At 42.0% G+C, this 14,249-nt stretch overlaps 1 protein-coding gene across 4 annotated transcripts in view; it reads right to left on the bottom strand.

The window, feature by feature from the left end:
* Window positions 1-5,196: 5,196 nt before the first annotated feature.
* Window positions 5,197-14,249, bottom strand: part of GAREM1 (GRB2 associated regulator of MAPK1 subtype 1) — a 214,285-nt gene continuing 205,232 nt past the window's right edge. For 2 of the 4 annotated variants that reach the window (XM_032152567.2, XM_058438516.1), the window contains exons 5-6: window positions 7,727-7,893; window positions 5,197-6,285 (exon numbers count right to left, since the gene is read on the bottom strand). In XM_032152567.2, coding sequence (XP_032008458.1) covers window positions 5,388-6,285; window positions 7,727-7,893 — 1,065 coding nt within the window. In that variant the 3' untranslated portion in view covers window positions 5,197-5,387. The remainder of the gene's footprint in view (window positions 6,286-7,726; window positions 7,894-14,249) is intronic. The other 2 variants (XM_032152568.2, XM_058438517.1) reach the window with 1 other exon arrangement.

Here is a 14,249-nt window from a genome sequence, read left to right as displayed (position 1 = left end):
ATTGAATTAGCACTTATTGTTTTCAATGATTTGGCTTTTTCTAACTTCAGATATATAAGGAATCAAAGGACATCTGATTCTAACCCAACTTATTTCTAAACTCAAATTTACTTTGCAATATCTAATTTTGGGAGTCAAATGTTCTAGTGTATACTACTTGATGAAGTACTCTAAAAATCCTGAGATAGATCTCGGGAAGTTTCAGTCAACCTAAGTCAACCCTACAGGTTCTTCTAGCACACATTCCTGAAATCCAGTAAAGTGGACACGTATGGGTTTAGTCACAGGTTTATCCCTGTGAAACAGGAAAGAAGGGCTGAAGGCTTAAGTATAAGATAGAATGAATGATTTGGGGATGCTTTTAGTCTAGTAAAAGAAGACAGGAAGATTTGGGGCATAAAATACTGAGAAACTATTTTATGCTATTTTGAGTACAGTTAAAGTTCTCTTAACCAAACTCCACTTGCAATTCTCCAGCTTCTGTGTAACACTTTCCAGTGGATGCTGCAGTATATTGAACACTCAATTTTTCTTTAATAACCTCAGCCATCTCTGCTATTTGCTAGTTACATAAGTTAAACTGTATGTAAGCCGAAGAGATATAAATTTATATTATCTTTCTTTTCCTCACTCAAATGTATACTTTTATTTATTTTTTAAGAGTCAAGTGCAGTAGTGAGAGTGGGGAAAGAGTAGAAAAAGGAGTTTGATCTGTAACTGATGGTGAACGATCAATTGAGACAACTATCTTTGGACCAGGTTTTGTTTTTTTTTCTCACCAGTTTATCTATTTCATCTTCTGCGCTATCTCCTGACCACACAGGTACTGGATTCTCTGTATGCCATCAAGTTACCTAGTTACCCGCATCTTCTGACTATGCACTATAGCCACAGTCTTCAATCTCTTATTAATACAGAATGGGCTTGCAGTATCGGGACTCCCTCCAAATTCCCTACTCCTAAGTGAGGATGGGAAACAAGTCCTTAGAAAACTATGCACTAGGTCTGACCAACGAGGAACAACTGCAAGAAAAGCAACTTTGAGAATTTCTTTATTATAGACATTTTAGAACCATTTAAATCAAGACAAGGAAGTTTTTAGACATAACATACTGTGTTTATCTTGAGGTACACATTGGGCCCATTAGATAATATTTTGGAAAGTAATGCAATTGTTAACTGGTAGTTAACAACCAAAGTTTTCCAAGCAAAGAAACTGTAAAGATGGTTACAAAACTCTTTGAAAAGAATACACCATTTCCATTTAAGATAAACTCTCCAAATCCTCAACTGATTTCGATTTTTAGGCTTAGCTTAAATATTTTAAATGAAACTTAATATGAGAGTGGGAGAAAAGGTTTATAGCTAAGAAATTATCTGAGCCCTACTACGTGAGATTGTAAACAAAGGAAATTTGCAATCTGATAAGCTCTATTACAAAATTTATAGCCTAAAAATTAGAGCAGCAAAATTACAGAAGATATTTGTATATAGTTTAAACTGAAATCATGTTTATTCCTTATTTCTGGCTATCACAATGAGACAAATTTTAAAACACCAAGTTTTGAAGACTAAACTTTTGAAGACTAAACAGTGCGATTTAACATGATGTAACCATGAGAATCCCATATTACTACAATCCCATAATCTAAAAGCTCTACTTCACATAATTTGCACTCTAGGCCTTTTATTCTTCTTGCTCAAGCAGCCTGGTGCCTTTAGGTAACTTGAAAGATAGTGGAAATTGATATAAGAGGCATGTTTCTGAAAGCCTCCTATGCCCAACAACAGATTTAACTTTTCTGGTAGACTGAAATTAAAATTTCCTTTGAACAGTTCACTAGATTCTTTGAAGGATTATTTGTTTTCCAGTTTGTTATTCAAAATGTTAATCTTATGCTTGCTAGGCATGATGAGTAGTGACTTATACAAAGTGTTTAGAAAACGAAGGACCCTCCTTCCTTCCTTCCTGCCTCCCATCCCTGGACTTCTCAGGGAGCTGTATGGGTAACATGCAGGTGGCTGTGGAATGTGAGCAGAGACTGTTTATGCATGTGTCTGAAAACAGTTGGAATGGACTGTCATAATATTTCCCATAAGATTGTTGTATTTCGACATGAGACAAGAATAAACACTGCAATTTAGCTGAATGGGCAGTTCGCTGCAACTTCATAAACTGCAATGATATATGTGGGTTGAAAGAATGTAAGTAAATTTCACAGTTCATAAAGTTGAGCAGCTCAACTTAAAGAAGAGAAAACTTGCAAGATTGATCTGTGAGTGTTTCAATTCTGCCTCCCAACACGAGTCAGGTCCACATTACACATTTTAGTTGCTTGGCTTGGTTTATTGCTGATTTTCTCTTCTGATGGGGGCCATGATGATTTTTGCCATGAATCTAAGGACCCAAAAGGGTCTTGTTTAGACGGACACTTCCTCTCTTTTGATTATAGGGGACCTGCCAGAGGAGATAAGATGGTAAGTCTTGACCTGGTTGGTTAGAAAGGTTCTGTGTGTGGATCTCTGGGCATCACTTTTCACTGCAGAATCACAGGGAAGGGCTGTGAAAGGGAAGGGCTTCTCGGAAGGGAAGGGCTGTCTCCTTATTATCCCTGCTTTGCATATCTTGTCATGATTCTCTTGGAGCTATGAATGCTCTGTCTAGTCAGGGCGCCAAGGTCCTTCACAGACAGGTGCTCGGCTTAGGAATGGCAATTTCATTTATTTGTGACAGAAGATATTTATTACAATTCAAAGAATTCCAGGTCAGTAAAAAAAACAAAAATCAAAAAACAAAAAAACAACAACACTAGGCAGTGAGAGATACTTTCTGCCTTCAACACATTCCAAGTTTTAGTGATCTTGGGGTGTTCTGTACCCCTAATAGAGGCTGACGTTTTAAAGACAGGACACACGTAATTCTCCATATGCCCAGCTGCCCAGAGGACTTCACGTCTTTCTTACCCACACACACATACTCTTAGCAACTGAGATTTCAAATATAAACAATATGATCTCCAAGAGGGCAGGGGCTGTGCCTTTTACTCAGCACTGTAGTGATTCTAGACTGTAGCATAAGTGAATCAAACGCCACAGTCCCTGACCTCAAGGAGTCTCTGCATTGCCAATCAATATAAACTTGACAAAAATACGCCAAGTCCAAAACAAGCAAAAAGAATTTAAAACCCTATTTTGTGTAAAGTTTTTACAAAAAGAAAAAAAAAAACACTAAAAAGGAGTCAGTTGTTTATGTGAGGCAACCTTTATAGTAAACCTAAACCAACCCTGTTCCTTCTTCCTGAGTTTGAGAATTGTGTTCGAGTGCTAAGTATTTTAAAATGGATTCAGCTAGGTTTGCCAATGAAAACTTGCAGCTTAGTAGCTGCATCTTGTCTGTTTTTATTTTAAAAAGAAGTTCTGAGAGGTTTACTTTACTAAGGGAGGCAGTCCCCCTCACACAGAAGGATGCTTTCAAAACATGAAAGCTTCATAGGTCTCATGTCCTGTGAGTGCAGTACCAGACACTTCCTCATCGAATTGTCTGTGACTTTTGAAGAGGTGCTCCAGTGTGAGAATTTTACAGGGTACTCTTTTTGCCTATAGTATTTACATTTTGGGAGACACGTTAGGAGAAAAAAATGCTTTTTTTTTTGATAAAGGAGATCTAAGATGGAAAATTACATCTAAGATGGAAAATTAGGTATCAATTCACTTCAACGCTAAACCATGATATGGATTAAAAATATCTTTCTTCTAATGCCAAGAAATAAAGACACGTTTCACAGGTCTACAGAACTAGACTGGTGGGTCTTGTTTTTCAACTTATTTTTTTGTTTTGGTAGCAGGAAGAGACGTTAAGATATAAGTCCATCCTGCAAGTTATGCTGCCACCTCACTGGCTGACCTTCCTATTCAAGAGGGCACTGTGTGCACCTCGGTCATGGGCTGTCTGCACATCTGGAATCTGGGGCCAGATTCTGGGGTGCAGGGAAGTAGATGACGCCTTACTCTGAGAACTAACATAGTCCTAAGATGTATATTCTCTAAAAAAGTCAAGAATAATGACGCCATTATATTTTGGAATACTTAATCATATTTAGCAAAACATTCTCAGACTAATGTAAAAGTATGGTAATAATGTATTTTCTTTGAAAGAGAGGTGGTTTATGAAATAAACAAGTCTTCTTAGTGGTATTTTAAAAATACTCAACAGATGTAGCATATGTAATAATAAAGGCTGGTGCGTCTGATTTCTGAGTTCTCGTAAAGCATGAAGCAGGTTGAGAATGCCTAATGCACTCTGACAAATGCTCTTCAGACCTCTCGCCATCAGACACCAGGGGAAGGAGACCCTCAAACCTGAGAATTACAATTCAACAGAAACTGTCATTTCCCCAGACATCATGGGAGTATTACATGCAAAAACCAGCCCTGCAGTGAGTGGACTTAAACTCAAACTTAATTCTTCAATACAGGACTCTTTACTGATTTGTTCTAAGTTTTCAGTGATGAACCCAAATAAGACTGAGCTTCAAGTGACAGGGTTCTGAGAATCTTTGGAGTCATTCTGTCCACTATTCCTAAGAGAATCAACATAGATAACAGTCCCAAAAACTCAACAGATTGTTTAAAAGTGAACAGATGTTATCTAAAATATCAGAATCAAAATTATGTGTAAAACATATCCGGGTGTATTGTGTATGCACCTATACATGTTTATATATGTATATTCTTTTTTCTCTGCTCAAAATTAGCAGCAGTTACAGATAAATTATCGTGGTCATGATTTGTGTGATTTCTAAGGACAACATATATCCCTTTATCAACATATGACTTTTGGAAAATGCCTTGTGATAAAAAGATCCCCACCAAGCATACAACATTAAAGTGTCAATTCATATCACTAACATTTTCAGGCACAAGAGTAAAACAATTAGCAAGAAGCAATCTGAATGACAGAGCACAGAACATAGTTAATTGTCTAAAGTCAACCCTCCTGAAAGAAGGGAACTGTTGTTCAAAAGTGTTTTTTTTTTTTAAAGATTTTTATGTCTTTCAGCTTTGGCTATTTTGTAATAAATATCATACCTTCTCGCATAAACCTACTTGGGTAAGAATGATTTCTCTGCACATGCCTTTTTTTCTTTTAGCAGCTGCTGAGTGTTTGTTGAGTGACGTACAAGGCACACCTCCAAGTGTTCTGTACAGCATTTTTATTGATGTACAAAATAGCCTGTTCACCATTCAAAAACGTAATCTGCATAGTTTCTCTTATCCTTATTTACAGAGAAGGTTTTTAGTGCAAAAACATGAAATTGTGTCCCAGCCCACCCCTTCTAGCACACGCATTGATCAGCTTTGTTCCATGCTGGCTAGGGGTTATTTGGCTATATTTTGGGCCTCCAGCCATTAATGAATTGCATTATCTTCTTCACCTGCAGTTTGCTCAATTTGAAATCCTCTGAGAGGATTTCTTCCGTTAGCTGAACAAGCAGGTTCCCATCAATCTTTTCAGTAACAAAGAATGATATGACATCTTCGGACAAACCAATGAACCGTAGTGACTTGGACACTTCCTCTATAGAGAGTCCTGATAGGTCAGCAGGTGGCTGCCATGGAGAACCATCGCCACAGGATCTGGGGGCCAGCTGGAGATGGAGCGGAGATGAGAAAGGGTAGGAGGCAGAGAAGATGTCCTGCATGCCCTTTTTAACAAAATACTGGTCCTCCGAGAGATCTGGTGACCCAGACTTGGGGTCTTCCTCAGCACCATCGATTTTCAGAGGCAAAGGAGATGTTTCGGAGGCGACCTTCTCTTCCACTGGTTTTGGAGCCCTGGGGGGTAAGGCAGGGCATGACGTACTCTGCTTTGTCACGCCAGCTGCAAAAGATTTCACATCTGTGCTCTCCAGAGAGTAGCTGGCTGACTTGGGACAACCAGAGACGCTGCTACTGAATTCTGCAGTGACTGAGCTAGTGGGGCTGGCCAAGAGCTCACAGCCATCAAAATCAAAAGGTGCTGGGCAGTTTCTCTTTGGTGTGCCTGGCGTCTTTTGTCTAGGGTAACTATAACTCCTGCTTGGATCCAGCAGGAAGTCACTCCTGGTCTGGCTCTCTGATGCTCCTGAATAATGGTTAGGCCATGAGAGCCGAGAGGACACAGCTTCAGCAGAAGGACTTCCAAATGGGGATTTCAGGTCCACAGAATCAGTTTTCACTCGGTTACATGGATAGCAGGAAACAGAAGTGCTTTCAGAAGGACTTTTGTCAGTTTTAGTGACGCTGCTTAAAAGCAAACACAGAAGGAGAAATCAGTTAAAAGAAAAAAGCCAAATCCCAAGGCTTTTGTTATTTATAGATGTTACTGCTGAGTAGAAAAGTGCAGTTAGTTTTGAATTCAATAAAATTCCTGCTAACTTCACTGGGTTTTTTTTTTTTAAAGAATCTTTAATAAAATACATTGGTAATTGTAGATATGTACATAATGATTTAAAATGCTACAGTGGAGATAAAATAAATATTTCAGCTAGTAAGAAAATCATTGTTAATAGGTGCCTGGGTCTTTATGATGAGGAAAATTATTAAGTCACATGTAGGCTCTGCACCAACAGGTGCCAAGATTGATGAATGATGTCTGCAGTGAGCGAGGGTAGAGGGAGAGAATAGTAAATGAGTGGCACATGCTTGCCATGCTTGTGCTACAGTGACATGATGGCATCACACCATCCGTGACTCTATTTCCATCCAAAAGTCTGAGGTAGGAGGAAATCCTTCAAATAAAATGCTTATCCTTGTCTTAGTTTCTGAACAATCGAGTAACATTAGCACAACGATTTAAATGTCCAGAGAACAAAAAGTACCTGCAAAGAGAGCTACTTTAAACTGTAACGAGCACATGTGGAGTGGTGGATTAGGCTTTGGGGGGTTTTAAGAGCAACATGAAACTAGAGTGTGCTCACAGGAGGGTGAGCAGGCCGGTGAGGGGTCTGACAGTGATGTCGGGGAAACAGCAGAGGGAGGCAAGGATGTTTCTTTTGGAGAAGAGAAGACTTCTATCATAGCTGACTCGGAATTTTCATGAGTCGACAAAGAGATATGGGATGGACCTATTTTTGTTTCTTTAGACCTAAGAAATGATTGAAAGTTACATAGAGATTGATTTCAACTCAATATAATACAGGGGTTTTTTTTTTTTAAAGTATTGGTACTTGCCAACAATGGAATGAGCTGTGCTGCAGAAGAATGATCTCAGAGCACCGGAAGTATCCAGACAAAAGGAAATGACCACCCAACAGTGATGGTCAAAAGGGGACTCCTGTCTGGATGGAAATTCAGAGTAGATAGCCAATGGGACCCTTTCCATTTTAGGTCCTGGTCGAAGGTGCTGTCTGCTCGTGTCAAAGTCAAAGTGGAAAGAACTAGATGCTGATTTGTGAGAACTGATGGCAGCCCCCGGGTTGTTTCCAGGAGAATCTAGTTGGCCTTTACCTCGGAATTTCTTAGACTGGTGTGGCATCTTTTCTTCCCAAGACATTGGCTCTTCCATCCTAGCTCAAAACAAACAGGGGCCCCATCATGCTCACTCAGTAAAATTATTAAAAAAATTGAAAAGCCATTTCCTCTCCCACCACCCTGCCTGTTAGGCTACCCTGAAAATGCTTTCAAGAACCCATGAACTGGTGGATGAGAAGATAAGGGTGCAGTGGGACCTGGCAGGAAGACTTACATGTTGTGTAGCCCTGAAGAATAGTAGGACAAGGTGGGGCTGGGAGAGCGAGTCTGTTGCCGCGCTGGCTTGACTGTGCGAGGAGGGATGGAGGGACTGGTGGACAAAGGCTTTGAGCTTCGGGGTGGAACAGGTGGGGCGTTCAGGAGCCGGCATTCTTCTCTGACCTGGCGCAGAAAAGAACACTCCAGGTTAGCAACAGACTGACAATGCCACCGGGGGCCAGCTCAATCCTGCAGACTTGCTCAAGTCGCACTCTTTAACCGAACAGCAGGGTGTAAGCATGGCAGAGAGAAGACTGAAGTAAACAAGAATGATGGGAAGCACAGAGGCTGCCAGAGAGCAAATCAGATGCCTGTCACACACTTGCTGGGACAGAATGATTTTTGAAAGAAACTGCTTGGCAAATGCTGGCTGCTGCTGAAATATAGAAAGTAACATGAAATACGGCAAGTTAAAGTGCCTATGGTTAAAGAGCTAGTGACGTGAGGATGGATAAAAAGGAAGTATTAAGAAAATAAGAACATAAGGCTTTTGCAAATTTAACTTGAGGATTCATCTCTTCTATTAGGTTGTGTTTTTTTCACTGTTCAAGCTGAATTCAATTTGATCCAAACCTTAGAGAACCCTGGACCTGGTCCAGGGCTAAAGCTCCTTCTGAAGTCATGTTCAGGGATGTTTTATTTTTATTTTTTGAGATGGGTCGCCCAGGTTGGAATGCAGTGGCACGATCTCGGCTCAGCTCACTGCAACCTCTGCTTCCTGGGCTCAGGAGATCCTCCCACCTCAGCTTCCCGAGATCTGGGACCACAGGTGTGTGCCAGTACACCTGACTAATTTTTTGTATTTTTAGTAGAGATGAAGTTTCACCATGTTGCTCAGGCTGCCTCCCAAAGCGTTGGGATTATAGGCATGAGCCACCGTGCCTGGCCAGGGCTACTTTTATTTTTTTTAATTTTTTTTGTATTTTTCAAGACTGAGTCTTGCTCTGTTGCTCACGCTGGAGTGCAGTGGCACCATCTTGGCTCGCTGCAACCTCCGCTTCCCAAGTTCAAGCAATTCTCCTGCCTCAGCCTCCCGAGTAGCTGGGATTACAGGCGCCTGCCACCATGCCCGGCTAATTTTTGTATTTTTAGTAGAGTCGGGGTTTGACCACGTTGGCCAGGCTGGTCTTGAACTCCTGATCTCAAGTCATCCACTTGCCTGGGCCTCCCAAAGTGCTGGGATTACAGGTATGAGACATTGAGCCAGGCAAGGGCTTCTCAAATGTAAATATGAGTGTGTATCACCTAGGGATCTTGTTTAAAATGCAGATTTTGATTCTGTTGACCCAGGGTGGGGCCTGGGAATCTGCATTTCTAAAAGTTCCCAGGTGATACTGATGCTACTGGACCATGGTCCACACACTGACAAGGTTGCAGAAGGAGTAATGAAGCGGCTCTCTACATCCGAAAAGTACTTTTTATAAGAGCTGCTTCCAGCTCTTTCACATTTCCTTCGTCTTCACACTGGAGAGGATCACGGCTTCTCTGAGACTGCCTGCCATTCCCCTAATTTGCTTTCCATTCCTTGCAGGCATTTCAGAATATAATTACTAATGAAGTGACATTTTTCATGTACTTCTATGTGTCAGGCAGCAGGGGGCAGTTTATACCTGGCTCTGCTAGTCTACCCTAAGCTATAGAGGTAAAAATATTAACAGAGCCAATTCTGACTCTGTCAAAAATGCTATGCTTTGAAATGCATACCTTGTCTACTTTTAGGCTATGTTCCCACCAAGTTTTTCACCTTTACTTTCAATTCCTTTCTGGCCAAGCAGCTCTGGGATAAGACAATGAAACAGCAAGCTCCTATTAGCCTTGGTACTGAGTTTGCTTAAGCTGAAATGAAATGGGTTCGTGTTATCATACTGCATCTCCTACTATCTACACCGCACCTGGGACCTCCACCTCACATCCCAGGCCTGATTCACTTGCCAGAGAAAACCAGCCATTAAGAAGACTCATGGCTATGGGTAGGCCAGTAACCCAACTCTGAATGAAATGGAAGCAATTTAAAAAGTCTCATCAGCTGCATTTCTTCCCGGGGCTGGGGATCACTGCTCCTACCTGCAGGACCCACAGCCCTGGTTACTGGGGCCCAGTGGGTTGGTGAAAGGGAACGGTTTCATCTGGACAAACTCTTTAGACTAAAAGAAAATATTTGGAGCAGCAGATTTCTTCCAAAATAGACGCAGGCTTTCCCCTTGTGAGCTTTTAAAAAGGTGGTGGATGACTGCAGAAAGGATGTCCGCGAGGAAATGAGGTTTGGATAATGACATGAGAGGAATGCTCGGCTGAGCTGGCCCAGGAAAGACCCTTGCACCATTCTGGGGTCTTCCTTTTTTTTTTTTTTTGGAGACGGAGTTTCACTCTTGTTGCCCAGGCTGGCACGCAATGGCATGATCTTGGCTCACTGCAACCTCTGCCTCCCAGGTTCAAGCGATTCTGCTGCCTCAGCCTCCTGAGTAGCTGGGATCACAGGCATGCGCCACCACACCTAGCTAATTTTGTATTTTTAGTAGAGAAGGGGTTTCGCCATGCTGGCCAGGCTGGTCTCGAACTGCTGACCTCAGGTTATCCACCCTCCTTGGCCGGCCAGGTCTTCTTAAGAGGCTGAGAACCAACCAGGATGCCGGAGCTCAGGCTGGGCCACCCCGCTTCCTGGCTTTGGTTCATCTTCCTTCTGTCTTGTTAGTGAGCTGCACGGTAGCCAGATGTGTTTCTTTCTTAGGGAATATCTATAGAATTTAGGGTGGATGGGTGTCACTTTATTACAGATGTGCTTGGTTCTATTTATGTTTACAGAAATAGGGCGCATGGAAAATGTGAGACGATAAGGACTCTGTCAGTTAACTTTTTAATTTTAAAATAAATATTTAGTTATTTCCCAATATTGGATTAGAGTGGAACATGAGGAAAACATGGTTAATGCTGGATTCAATTTAGCACTTTCAAAATTTTAGAATTAGCCACTAAATATGACGTTTCATTAGGAAACACTTACCTGGGATGTCAATTATAATACACTCAGATGTTAATTACAATATGCATTTTAATTTAGAATAGTCAGCTGACTTAGGTTTATAAACTCAGAAAAGAAGCCACTTGCAGTTGAATTTGACCTAAAGGAACTCCCCTCTTCCTGTTCTTATAACCAACCCCAGGTACCCAAGGTCACTTAGAGCTGGTTCTGCCACCTTCATAACTAGGGACTCCTGAAGGGCTAATAGATTTCCCACAATGGTAAGGAGAGGGCGGTAGTGAAGAGAAGCATTTCTAAGCTAAAGGGCCTGGTGAGGAGGTAGCCAGGGCCAACTGGGAGTGTTTATGGTTGATGCTCAAGACAGAATTTGAGACACATAGAGCTTTTGGGGTAGCCACATGACTCCTGAAGGGAGTTAAAGAACTAATGTGTGTGTGTGAGACAGAGAGAGAGAGAGAAACAAATTGATCCTTACTCTTAGGAGATGGGATGTTGTCAGTGATGAAACAAGAATATGAGGCCAGGGATTTTTTTCTGTTGTGATGGGAGGGCAGTCTGGGTGTTGTTATGTGAGGTCAAGGTAAAAGAATTAGGTTTACTTGAAACTCACTTTAGAGAAAGGTTTTTTGTTGTTGTTGTTGTTTTTTTTTAAAGGATGACTTTAAAGGGACTCCATTCATGACAAGAATTTTGAGTGTCATTTTGTTGAGGCACAGAGTGAGCGGCTTGCGCTACGCCAGGCAGGTGAGGGGCAGCCCATGGCAGGTGGGCACAGTTGAGGACTCCACAGACACATCTCCAAGTGGCATTATTACTTGCAACTTGTTGCTGCATGGGTGGCCACTCTGATGATGGCCTATTTCTCTGCATCTTAAGGGAAGAATTACATGCTGTGGTGGGATGTATGCATTTTGGGATTGAGAAGTGACAGAGTGAGGGTTTATTGTACCATCTTAGTTCCTATCTCTTACTCTCAGAACAGTAACCGTTCTATTACTCTTTGCTTCTTGATTTGATTCACGCGGGATATTTATATCCAGGAGGAAGGTAGCTGTGCTTTAGATGAATTTTATCTGTCAATAAAAGGCAATTTACAAGACTAGACGGTCAATCACCCTATTTCCAGTTTTCCTTCATATTCAATTTAGCTTTTAAGTGTAACATTTTCAGCACATCCCTTCTGGAAGCCTCAGCATGTGGCTCTCATCATGTTACTGGCTGTCTCTGACGGCTCCCTCTGATTCTGGATAAAGGCCGGCCTCCTCTGCCTGCCACCCAAGGCTCTGTGCAGCCAGGCTCCCATGCATCTTTCCAGCAATCTCTCCCACTGCTCCTAGTCTATATGGGCACACAGGTCCATGCAAAGTGGTGGACTCAGTGTCCCCCCAGCACACCCTGTGCTTTCCTGCCCCTTTCTCTCGTTGTTTTTACTGCCCACCACACCTAAACACCAGTTCCTATAGGCCAGCCCCACACATGTGGGCCACCACACACACTGTTTGCCACACACTGTTCATACTTACTCTCCATCTATATTTAATGAGCCTGCGAGCTAAAATGTAAGGACTGCCATCCTTGTTATTACCATCCTGGGAATGGCAGAGTTTGGGAATTTGTCACTCCTGGCACGAACATGTCACACAGAATGCCTGGTAGATGTTAAGAAATGTCACAAAAAATACAAAAAAAAAAGGCACTTAAAAAAACCCATATACCACAGAATATCTTTTATACGTTTATGTGGAAATTATTATTGACAAGTCATTTGGGCTGAATGTTACGTTTTTTTGGTGACCCTGAGTCAATCTAGGGGAAAAAAAGGCACCAGAAGACCTGGCACATATGACCACCACCAACTCTACCACCACCCTTTGACAAAGTGTCACGGTGAAAATGACAGTGACAGTATTCCTGAACTAGGAAGCGCTGTGGCTTTAATCTAGCACACCCCAGAGTAATGACTATTCTAAAATGAAGATCTAAAGGACTATATTGTGCCTAATGGACTAAAGCCTTTCTATTTACTTCCAATGCAATGTTTACGACTGGACTTCCACTGGCAACACAAGGAGAGAGGGGCCCCTGTATTATCAGGAATGAACCTCCAACCCTCACGCTCAGTGAAGAGCTGGCATTCTGTTTTGAGGTGGGTGTTACCGTCCATTGCAGATGACGGGGATCTCTGCCTATGTGTAGTTAACTTCGGGTTATGAGTACCTTGAGTATTCACGGAGAAGTTCCTGGAACCAAAGTCCTGTTGATGACAGGGTCAATGAGCACAGTGCAGATACATGGAGTACCCAAAGCCTGGCTTCCTGAGCAATTCCCTGGCCTAAAGCTTTTCTTCCCAGCTGCCCCACCGCTAGCATACTTCTCTCCTCTTGCTCCTTCAGAGTAAGTCTGTCTCTCTCTTTTTTTTTTTTTTTTGAGAGAGTTTTGCTCTTGTTGCCCAGGCTGGAGTACAATGGCACGATATCAGCTCACCGCAACCTCCACCTCCCAGGTTCAAGCAATTCTCCTGCCTCAGCCTCCCGAGTAGCTGGGATTACAGGCATGCACCACCACGCCTGGCTAATTTTGTATTTTTAGTAGAGATGGGGTTTCTCCATGTTGAGGCTGGTCTCAAACTCCTGACCTCAGGTGATTCGCCCTCCTCGGCCTCCCAAAGTGCTGGGATTACAGGCGTGAGCCACCGTGCCTGGCCTAAGTCTGTCTCTTTTCTAAAATGTTCAGTGTTTCAATTATCATCAAACATGAGACACCACTACTCTGGTGTTGATACAAGTCTCCTTGGTATTCACATTGTAGATCATCAATGCAGAGCTAAACAAAAGCTCATTTACTAAAGAGGTAGAAACAGTGAGTTCTGTTCTTTCTCGAACTTCATCCTCTTTAGTCAATGAGGCATATTCCTAGAGAGGCATATTCAGGCAACTGAAATAATCTAATAGTGGGGGCTTAAAGCAAGCTGTAAAAGGTGTCTGTCCTGGGGGCTGATGGCCAGGATCACAAGCATCGACTTCCACCATCCCTGAAAGTCTGAAGAACATGGCTATCACTTCTCTTTTCCTACAGCCTCTATTAATTCCACTTTGCTATTTGTTCAAATATATTGAGTGCCTATCATGTGCTCATTGAGTTGGTGTTGAGTATACAACAGTGAGTAACTCATGGAATTACCTATGAGGGAGGGAAACAAACATAATTAAAATACAATCTGGTAAGTATGATAATACAAGTATGTGCAAGGTTCATGGGAGCACCATAAATTTACTCAAGGCGGCAGGAGAAGAACAAATTCATGGGTAATTTTACTGAGAAAGTCTTAGGAGGGATTATGAGTGTACAAAAGGTAGAACATAAAAGAACATGGCATAAAAGAAGAACCAGAATGATGATCTGGTCTGTGGGCTTAGATGATGAAACAAAACACTGGTGCCATTCCTCAGATAGAAATTTAGAAGAACAGGGCTTGGGAGAAGCAGAGGAGGTCAGTTTT

This window comes from Hylobates moloch, unplaced genomic scaffold (genome assembly GCF_009828535.3).
Source record: "Hylobates moloch isolate HMO894 unplaced genomic scaffold, HMol_V3 SCAFFOLD_5, whole genome shotgun sequence".
Lineage (NCBI taxonomy): Eukaryota > Metazoa > Chordata > Mammalia > Primates > Hylobatidae > Hylobates > Hylobates moloch.
Note: the sequence above shows the minus strand (reverse complement) of the source record. Positions and strands in the feature narration are given on the sequence as shown.